General features: G+C 36.3%; 1 protein-coding gene across 1 annotated transcript; it reads left to right on the top strand.

The window, feature by feature from the left end:
* Window positions 1-549: 549 nt before the first annotated feature.
* On the top strand, window positions 550-4,889 carry LOC121514693. The gene is made up of 4 exons (XM_041794923.1): window positions 550-586; window positions 3,222-3,265; window positions 3,502-3,975; window positions 4,057-4,889. Exons 2-4 carry the CDS (start codon window positions 3,224-3,226, stop codon window positions 4,216-4,218), a joined length of 678 nt encoding a protein of 225 aa, XP_041650857.1. The 5' UTR covers window positions 550-586; window positions 3,222-3,223; the 3' UTR covers window positions 4,219-4,889.
* Window positions 4,890-11,250: the final 6,361 nt, after the last annotated feature.

The following is an 11,250-nucleotide window of genomic DNA, read 5'->3' as shown; positions in this document are numbered from 1 at the left end:
GCGTTCCAGTGCACTTTTCCTGTTCGGAGGTTGGAAAACTCCAACTTCCCACTTTCCTGGAATGCAGCATTAGTACTTGTAATAACGTACTGTCTGATGTTCATTTTGTAATCGTCGTTGTGGTTTATTGAAAATACACATCTATATTGATAGTTACAAGGTCTTTGTACAAGATATTACTGTGCGGTAGAGCCGAAAAAGTTTTATTTTGAAGGTTGTACCCGTGATGTTTGGTATGCTTCCTGTTTTTATTTAACGCGCTCTTCCTCGTCGGGTCTCTCAATGCTGAAGAAGACCAGGAGTCAAAACGCATCCGTTGTGCCTTGAATAAAAACTACCTAAAAGGATATTTTAGAGTGCTGACACCTCTTTTACTTGTAAGTATTTTTTTGTTGTGCACCTTGAGGAGTTTATTGTGAGGTTGCTCCCTTTTCGCTTTTTCTGTAATCACTTAATCCAGCCAAAGACTCTGTCAAGTTTATTCAGCTATGGTTTTTAATTTTGCTTTGTGTGAGCTATTTGTATTTTCACCAGAAGGCCACAGGAAACCACAATTCAGGCGGCCCAGAAACCAGGCGACTTAACAGTTAGTGCATTTGTTTGTATTGTGTCGAGTAAATCTAAGTAAAATTTCTCCTTTCACAGAATCTAAAGTTAGCGTTTCATACAGTATGATTTTTACAGTCAATTCTTCAGTACTTTTTAAAAGTGCTCTCCAGTGTCATGTCTTGCACTTCCTTAGATTTCAGCACAAAAAGAGAGGTAGAAAAAAGGAAGTATAATATTTCTAATTTTTGGCTCACTCATAAGATTGCAAAATGATTTGTCACATATTTAAAGAAATACACTCTTTTACTTCTAACCACCAAATAGGCTTAGTTTTGATTTTGTGAGTGTCAAATAAGCATAAATGTCTTTTGTGTCTAGTTATTCTTACAATTCTGGATTTAAACTAATATTTTGTTAAGTTCAAAAATTAATTTCCCTGAATTGTGTTGATTTGAACAAAAGCATTAAAGGTTCAGCATAAGTGTAACAGCTTGAAAAAAAAATGTGTCAAGAAGACTCTCCCATGAAAGAGACAGGCAGTCAGAGATCAAAACCATAGTTCAAGTTCAAGAATGTTGAGAATGTTTCACTAAGGTAGATTTTTAATTAAATTAATCCAAGGTAAAAATTACATAAGACAAGTTCCACTGCCTATGGAGAGGACTTTAATCTTTATTTTATACTTAAATGGGAGTTTTATTGCGATTACATAATGAGCAAGGCAGAAAGCTGAGAAATGCTTTACACTCCTCATTCTCAAAGTCTGGGTTGGGACTAGTGATGGTGATTTCGGCTCTTTTTGGTGATCCGGGTCATTTGGTTCAGCTCAGAAGATTCAGCTATGTCAGCTCTCAAACAGCTCTTTAATGTGGGTATCAGTTTGGCTTCATTTGACCTGTCAAATTTAGCAGTGCCATGACCTATGAGTGATATTTGTGCTGTTATTTTACTCTAATCACGCTTAATTTTTTATATAATGAAAATATCATGTAGTTATTTTTCAAAATACACTTTCACCTGAAAATGCATCGTGGGTCAGATGAAATCTCACTGGCTGGGCTATTTGACCCACCTGATATCTGACTATGTTAAACCACCAAGCTTGTGTCCACTCCCTAATGCATGATGTGCCTGTGGTAGAGCAGTGTAGGGAAAACATTATCCATAGTAATCAATCAAATAACACACAGACACATACAAAAATAGCGATTATAGTTATTTAAGATAATAATAATGATAAGAAGAAGAATATAAAATGGCTCTCAAACACTGGCTCTTTGTACCAGCTCACTTATGAACAACCCATCACTTGTTGGGACCCACAGTTGGGTCACCCTCACCGTCTCTACCATAAAGAAACATAAAACAAAGCTCTACCAGCCTATGCAGTGTATAAACAAACAGTTGAAGGTCGTTAAAAAAACAGAATTGTGTCAACTTAAAAATCCCAAACTGCTAACTCAGCTCTATTTTTCTGAGTTGATAGAACACATTTTAGTTTAAAGTAAACAGTACTCTATCAATCTAAGTATTTTTGTCATTTTATTCAAATTATTAGACAATCATCTCTTAAACTGCATAGTTTTCCTCAAATGCTTTGGGCATTAGACCCTTTTGTACCATAAATTAAGTTACTGACTCAATAAAAAAAAAAGTCCTGCCTTTGGGAAGCAATCACATTATTCTGAGGATGGCTCTGAACATAATGAGTGAGGACTTCCTGGTTCAGTGTGCACCAGTCACTTAAGTTGGCCTGCCTTGGGTGGTATAAATGTTCAAGATTAAAGTCTGGGATAGAAAGGAAAATTGCAGTGGGTGGAGAACATTTACAGCTTTACCAAAAATATAGAATTTCAAATGTTGTGTTGGGTTGGATATAAACAGAAATTTTAGGTGTTAAAAAAAAAGTTAACCCAAAATAAATGTACAAATTAAACTGATATAACTTGAAATGGGTACCCGTGACTGAAAGAACTGTTCTTTTCAGTTACTTATGTTTTTTTATGTAAACAGTAATTGCTAATGTTTTATATATTCATATATTTCTACTAGAGTCAACTCGAAACTTTATTTCCACTCCTCAAAAACTTCAGCGTAATCAGTTTCAACAAATACTTTGGGGACGTTTAACTTGTTCGATTTTATAGTGTGAATGGCAAAAGAGCTAAAGTCAGAGTTATTGATTCTTGCCTCATTGTTTTTAAAAAGCTCTTTAGTTCCTGACAGCCACTGAAGGCCCAAGTGGTCAAGCACATGAAGACAGCCTATGTGACTTAGGCCTATGTGGCTTCCTCCAGGCTTGTAAAACAGAAAAGACCACATCAGGACCAGACTGAGTCTGGAAATAACATTATCCAAGTTAGCACCAGCCACCAGTTCAACCAACCAGCTGAGGACAGTGCAGAAGGCAGACTGGATCTGCAATAATGTAAGGAAAACAAAGTTGTCGGCACCCGATGGCTTGTAGATTTTCAAAAGTGAATCACCATTTGGGAACCACTCTTTGAAACAGTTCGGAGGAAAGAAAGAAAAAAGATGATGGAAAGAGGGGTGTACTGCAAAACAGAGAGAGAGTATGAGAAGTCTGATACACCCCACCTCTCTGAGAGGTGCAAAGCAATGTGTTGCTAAATAAGGGTTGCTTTAGGCAAATGACTGCACTGTCTTCTCAGATATGTTTGAAGAATCACGGAGGCATGGTTGGAGCATCGGCAAGGTAAGCTAAGGTTGCTGTACCATCACGTGTCAGTTAAGGGCATGGGTCTGGAGCTGGTTTTAGAGTATTGTCTAGAAGAGCCAAAACTGGACCTTTGTCACACCTGCTGTGAGGCTAGAAAGATAAATAATGTCAGAATAGGAACCTGGAAAGCCAAGGGGTACGAATGGCAGAAAGTAAGTCAGGTTGCATGTGAGGTTAAACTGATCAGAGGACTACATTTTTGTTTTGTTTAGATCACCAACATCATCATGGGAGCAGAGAAAACCATGATTGCAACATTCCAGCAGGAGTTGAAACAACACCCTTTTGTGTCGATCCTGGTTTTAGGCTTGGTCATGGTCGGTGTGGAGAAGATGCTGGAAGAGGAGTTTGTCTGCCCTTGTTATTCCATTGCGGGGAACGCCTTCTATGTCTTCTTTTTAGCCTTGATTCCTGCCGCCACAGCTGTTGGGCTGATGGTGCTGATTCATGGTTGGCACGGTTGTCATGCAAAAAATTTTTTAAACTTTCTTCCTGTCCTATTATGGGTGGCCCTGTTGTTGATCGATGGACGGTATGTGGTCTGTGCCACAACATACTGGTCAGGCACGTTTGTTTCTGTCAAGGAAACCTTCCTGAAATGGTGCGCACCAACCAGTAGAATATCTTCACGTTACTCCCTAGAGGAACTGCGGGATCACTCATGCTGGCTTCACACTTTGTCTCAGGTAAGAGATGGATAATTGAACTAGCTGCACATGAAATACAGCTTTTGGCCTTTTTTCTTCTAATAATTCTCCACTTTTTAGGTGATTGGAATTGTTATCCTCTTTCTTTTACTCTTGGTGTTCATCAAATATGTCATGTATGTGGCACGCACAAGAAACAGCGAACGATCTGAAAATGGTGATCAGCCCAGTGAAAAGACGGAACCCAACGGTCCTGAAACACTTCACCTTCAAGAAGTTTAAACATTTAAGAGAAACAAATGATGAAATGTTTTGTTTAGGGACCTGTGGATATCTTAGCTAAGACCTTTCTTGGTACAGTCTTTAACTGTGAGAGTAGGGAGGTTCTAGAGAAGGCTTTCCACATTCACAACTTTCATAGCCACCACAGATCCTTGTTCAGAATCAACCCTTGGTCAAGTAGTACTCTAGACAAAATGTCTTAGAGCCAGGCTCCAACTCATTTTAAACAACTGAGAATTTTCTGTGTTTTTATTTCCTTTTATTTTCAGTTAATCCATTCAATACTTTTATAAACTTAACATGAGAGAAAGATGCAGAAAAAGAAATAGTAGGACAATGATAAAAAAAAAAACAAATCTCTCAAAACTTGTTAAATGGTGTAAAATACAACCAATGTTTGATGCTAGCAATGAAATTCTGACGTAAGCTGTCTTCTTGTGGCACATTAGCCGAGTGCATATCAGTGTTCATTTCGCTGACTAAAACTGACTAAAAATGTTTGTCAACATCCTTTTTTCCATGATAAAAACTAGTCTAAGACTAAGACAAATAGATCTGTGATGACTAAAACTGACAAAAACTAAGTTTAGTTTTTGTCAAAATGACTAAAACTACACTAAAATGTAATTTAGTTTTCATGAGACATTCATAATCTGTGATATTTCTCCACTTTGGGTAAATCTGTCGAAATGCAATGCATCTGTAGCTCTTCTGCCTCTCAGCTGTAGAGAGCAGGGAGCCCAGGTTTGGCAGGGTGCAGAGAACACACTACCATGATTTGGTACCAAATTTAGGCAAGAAAATAAATGCTTGGACTAAAAGTAAAGACTAAAATGGGAGGACTTTTTAATGGACTAAAACAGACTAAAACTAAAAAGAACAGAAATTACTAAAATGGGACTAAAACTAAAATACATTTCATTGAAAGACTAAAACTAAAATTAAAAATAGCTGCCAATATTAGCACTGGTGCATATTTTTAAAAACACATTAACCAGATGTTTATTGTATTCTGAGATGCCTTTCTAAACCAGCATTAACATTATGTTCTAAATTGATGTTAATGCTAGTCAGCTCATTTTACAGAGTAACAGCATCACATTATGCTAACATTACTAACCGGTTTAATAATTACTCACAATAATGTATATGAATGTATTTTTCAATTATTTTGGATGCTTTTTTATTCACACATACGCTCATTTTTGTGATGTCCTCAGAACATTTTTTTCAGTTTCAATTTGACACCATTATAATATTAAATAAAAAGATAAAGGACTTTATTATTGCATAGATCAAGTTATAATCTCTCTAATCATACATAAAAATAATAGAAACCAATTGTATTATTATTATTTTTATGATTAAACGTGTGTCCCCAAAAACTAAGCTCCATCCTGTTAGGTTGTGGTTATTAGCCTGCTGTACAAAACCCCTACATTTCCCATGAATCCACTTTCAGGAAGTGACATGACTTTTTGGAGGGAATTTATGGAAGAAAAGAAAGGTGAGACGCAACTTTCTGTCTTCCTTTTTTAGAAGTTTTATGCTGTTAATCTGTCTGTGCTACTCTTAAACTTCCACCCTGTTAGGCTCAATTATGATGGAAGAAAACCACTTAAAAATAGATTCAATATTTGTATTAAAATATTGTTTATCTGTGCAAAGTTAGCTGGCATAACTCTACTCTCTGACATAGCAATTGCTAATTTGGTGTAAAATTTTCAAATCTGGCATAAAATGCCACGAAAGAAATAAAATTGCTGATATCTATAGATTCAAATACCATTTCAACTGTTCATTTAATTAACCAATATTCATCAAAACTAGCACAAAATAGTTAAAATCAGTTAAAAGACTTTTACTTGGCTTTCCATCCATCCTGTATAGTCCACCAAAGTTGTGATCACAATCTCTTGTGTGTAACCAAATAATAAGCCTAACACAGTTGTTGTTCATTATTAGTAAATTATGTTTAAATGGTGTTGAGGTTAAATTGTGCATAATTGTCAGGACATGCTCCAGTAATGACTGCAGCGAAAATGCAGCGCCTACAAGCACACACAACACACACACAACCATCTGCACACACACGGCACAAACACACAAAAGCACACACAGCAAAAGCAACCACTGAACTACACACAAAGACATTTTAAAATAAATTTTTTTTAGATGATGTTCAAAATTGAATGAATTCAAATGAATCAATTAGTTCCTAATGAGCTTAGTGTCCAGTAATGTTCAAATATTCCTTAACATTTTTTTAAATGACATATTTTTTACCACTTAAATCACCCTTTTATGCTTTGACTGCTTATATTATTTTGATATTGTTTTACAGCATTTGCCTCTCTTACATTATCTTATATTACCAGTACGTTAGGTCAAAGTTCATGTTGTTGGGTTCTTGTATTGCTTGGGTTCTCTCTATGTTGGATTAATACCTTGTTTGAGGTTTTATTTTTGTCTTCTTCAGCTGTCAAGTCCCTATGTTGTTTTAGTGAGTGTTGGTTGTTTTAAGTAAGGGTTCTTCTGATGTAATTTTAGTTATTCTGTTCTGATATTTTGTGTATAAGTTCTTGCTTTGTACTCAAATGTACTATATAAATAAAACTATACTGTTGTTGTTGTTGTTATTATTACTACCATCATTGTTATTATTATGTGCTCCCCAGGGCCCCGTTCCTCGTACGTGGTTCAAATAATCAGAGCTAATGTCCTTTTAGCCTGATTCAGTTAACGTGATGATTGAAGGCTGGCTAAGTCCGTTCCTCCACGGCTGAATCGCGCTAAATCAGTGTCGTTAATTGGAACCAGACATGAGTGATCAGGATACTTGCGCGTGCCCGTTCTTCATAAAAAGGGAGCAGTGTAGATAACAGAAATCACGATTGTCTGTCATGATTCATGGCGAATAATAACGAAAGCGCGACATTTTTCACACAACCAGAGCAGCAAACAATCATGGGGGAGTTCGAAAATTACAAAAACATTGTAACTGTGAAATCCAACACCTCGGCTGCAACGAAGGCGAGACATGCAGCTTGGCAAAGGATTGTGGTCAAGTTAAATGCGCAAGTAAGGATTATGTAGGCCTATAGTTATGCATTGCTGTATGAGGCTATAGCCTAGGCTATTAATTTAAATGTGTGTTTGCCGTAAACTCGTAGCCTAATGACCTAGATTAATTACTTTCTAGCTGTTAGTAAACTTACTAACTTGAGACGATATGTTTTATATAGTCTATAGGTCCAGCTATCGGTTTTTATATTTATATATTGTGCACTTTTTCTCCTCTTATCGCTTCATATCCAAATCCAAATGTCAAGCAAACTTGGGAACAAGTTAAAATAAAGCACAAGAACAGTAAGTCCACGGCTGCGCTGGGTTAATCTTGCAAAGGAGACGGATACACCCATTTCCTTGTTTTTCACTGATGTGTGAAACAAATCTGGCGTGTCAGGTTAGCGCTGGGTAGTATTGGCGATGTATGGCCCTATCAGCTGTTGCAAATAAATAATGCTTTGGCGACTGAAACAGTAACACTCGTACAAAAAATCAATAGAAAATGATAAAGGCTCTTGGTAATCTCGGATCAGTCTTTCCCTGTTATTATTGCTCCTATCGACTTGGTCTCTCAGGAAGGGAGCTTCCTCCTTTTTTCTTTTGGGATGTGTGTCTAATGCTGCTCGGATTGTACCAGTTGCGACCTCAAAGCGTTCCAGACGAATGTAAACACCAAAGATGGCTGATCACGATAAGCTGTTTTTTGTTTTGTTTCCTTAAAACACATTTTGACCTCCAGCAAACCTGCCTTCTCGCAATCAGTCAACTAGAGGAGGAAAAACGACGGATGAGGTATATAAACATACTGTAAACGGCCGTCTTTAGTTACATCCTTGCTGAACGTCAGATTCAGTGACGTCAGATTGAAGCAACTCCGTGAAGTCGGGGTAGATATTTTTTCTCCGACTTCGCGACTATGACGTTGGAAAACTCCGACTTCCCACTTTTCTGGAATGCAGCATTAAGATCCGGCTTCTTGAGATAAACCTGCCCTGGAGCAGATTTAAGTTTATTGATCTGTTGCTATAGTGATTTAGCTTAACCTGCTTCGAGGCCCGGAACAAGCTTGTCATGACGTCAGGTTATCCTGAAATTATCCAGCTAACTGAGTTAGCCAGGTACGAGGAACGGGGCCCAGGTTTGGAACTCATTGAGTTCCAAATGAAGGTTTCCACCCTGTTACTTACATGTTTTTAAAAAAATTATATAGTAAGTACATTGATTGTTCTTCATGTGTTCATGTAAATTTGTGGACTTAAAAATGATTAACAGTATACACATGCTTTTTGGCAAAAATATCTGTTTTTTAAGTTGTTTTTGAAAAACAATTGCAAAAATTATACACTGCTTAAAAAAAGATATATTCTACTTAATATTTTTGTGTTATTATTACTCAAAGGAAAAAAAAGTAGCATAATGGAAAAGGGGACACAAAAGGTCTACAAAAAGCTAAGTATTAGTTGATATACATATCATTAACATTATGAAACACCTATGTATATGTCCCCTAAGAGGGTGGAACTTTCTCACAGTCTTTTCTGAAGCATTTGCCTATAATTTCTATTTTGGGGGGTGCTTAAGCTCTACCACTCAGGTTTCTGATGGTTTAACATGTCATTAACAACATTCAGTCTGAAAAAACTGGGAAAAAAAATGTTTTTTTTTCCCCAAAAAGTTAGCAGATTGAAAAGTCACCAATAGTGAGAAATAACCCATTTATGCTCTGCACACGTACGAAATAGATCCATTCATATTAAACTTCACAGCCGTCATCGCCCTCATACTGATGTACTAATCCACTAGAGGTCGCTGTGCCTCACAGAGCTACTTTGACGCTGCTCAGCCCGTCCGTCGTTATTCTTTATAAAGTAAAAGAACAATAATATTCAAAATGTGGTAAGTTATTCCTGTTAAAAGCAGTTTGCAAGAATAGAGGCAAGGCAACTGTATTAAACAAACTTTAATGATGAACTTTTTCGAAGGCACAATAAATAAATGTTTAATCCTACATTTTTTTTTACTCACAGTCATAACAGACCACAGGTATTCTGGAAGCTTGTTCCACAGGTGGAGAGGATGAAACCAAAAAGCTGCCTCTGCTGCCAAACAAAGCTACTTATCTAAAAACTGCATCAATCCCTTACACTCTTTCTATTTCTGTATGTTTACTATCGTAGTCCCCAACATGGCAGTAGACTGCATACATCCACATCCATGCATTAAAAAGTTAGTAATAATAGTAAAATAACAATCTTTATACTTAGAGAATGAAATACAATAAAGCCTGGCCTTTTTTTTGTTTTGCGATGTTTATATTATATATAATAATATTTCAAAGCAGGTCTCAGTATCGTAGTTACATTCAAAGCTGTGTCTGGCATTAAATGCTATTGGGTCTCTAGAATATGTTTACAGGTGTATAACTGGTGCGGACAAGACTCTTCAAGACATGGCTAAGTATACCTTTCATTGTAAGATTGAATGAAACAGAAAGGTAGTGGTTAAGTGGAACTATGGTCCCTTAAGTAACCACTCTAACCACTGAGATAAAGCAGATTTTAGAGTTAAGAGAGTTCCTGCCAGGTGAGGGTCTTTATAGATGGTTACACTTCTCTAGTTATGTCTCTTGAAAAAGATGCTTTAAAACATTATTTTACGTATGTATTGATCTTTTCCTGGGGCCTCTAAATCACTGAAACATTCTGTTTGTGGTGTTCTGCTTTTCTAACTTTGAAATTGTTCTCTGTAGAAAGACACAACATTAGAATCAATGTTTAGTGTGCATTTTTGTCTTTTAATATAAATATAAATGTTTTAATATAATGTATATGTCTGAGAATAACTGTTGATAATGTAATCCCTAGTTTATAACACATGTAAGCAAGTTTTCTTTTTTTTTTAAATCATCAACTTCCTGATCAGACTGAATTTATAAACTTAAAGGTTATTGTGAGTGTTGTAATGTGACCTAAGGAAACCTGCTAGTAGCTGACTCTTGTAACCAGTAATGTTTTTTTCATCTGTATTTGTATTAAAACTTTCTGCCTCGGCAACAAACAGGGTAAGGTGCTGGACCTCATCAAACTTCTGTTCATTTTGAGCTCATCCTAAATCATTCATTCATTCATCAAACATGTCAATTCTTTGTTACATTAGTAGTGGCATCTTTCTCAGTCTTCTTCTAAACTGTATGTCTGGTTCTGGTTGTCTGAAATGAGATACATTAAAATAAGTAAATGATTTCTCTGGGCTTACACACAACTAGGTCTTCAAAGTTGCTATGACCGATCAATCCCTTTAGGTCGACTCTTACACCTTATTCTTCTTCATTTGACTCCCCTCTCTGATCCTGTAATAATTATGACAGCCACTAGAGGTTGCTGTCTAACATCTAACATACCACTGGCCTTAAAACATCAGAAATGGGTCATCACCTCTGTGATGCTAACATTGTATTTCTTAGTTTTCTGTACATCACTGAAAAATAGTTTTGTCCCAAGAAAAGCACATTAAAGTCTGTTAGTGATATTTTTACGGCACAAACCTGCAGCAATTAGGATTTTGAAAAGCTGTTTTAGTGCCACAAGCTGTAAGAAAAAAATATAGTGAAACAGGGTAGGAAGCCTTATATTTGCAAGCACATGGGCTATAAAACTTAAATACACTGAAAAGTAGTAGCTTATAAAAGCTGTGGTTATAAAAGTCATTACCCACCAACCCCAGTTAAACTTTGTTTGAATATTTGATGTTTGAATAGTTTCTATAGGAAGTATAATAGGCTATTTAAGACTCTGTTGTGGGATGCTGACAGACATTTTGTATATATCTCTTATTTCCTAGATATTATTTTAAATAAAGATTAGTAAAAATCTCTACTAGGCCTATGAGGTACAGTGCTGTGAAAAAGTATTCGCCCCATTTCTGATTCCTGATTTTTTTGCATATTTATCACACTTGAATGTT

The sequence above is a fragment of the Cheilinus undulatus genome, linkage group 9, assembly GCF_018320785.1.
Source record: "Cheilinus undulatus linkage group 9, ASM1832078v1, whole genome shotgun sequence".
In the NCBI taxonomy this organism is placed as follows: domain Eukaryota; kingdom Metazoa; phylum Chordata; class Actinopteri; order Labriformes; family Labridae; genus Cheilinus; species Cheilinus undulatus.
Note: the sequence above shows the minus strand (reverse complement) of the source record. Positions and strands in the feature narration are given on the sequence as shown.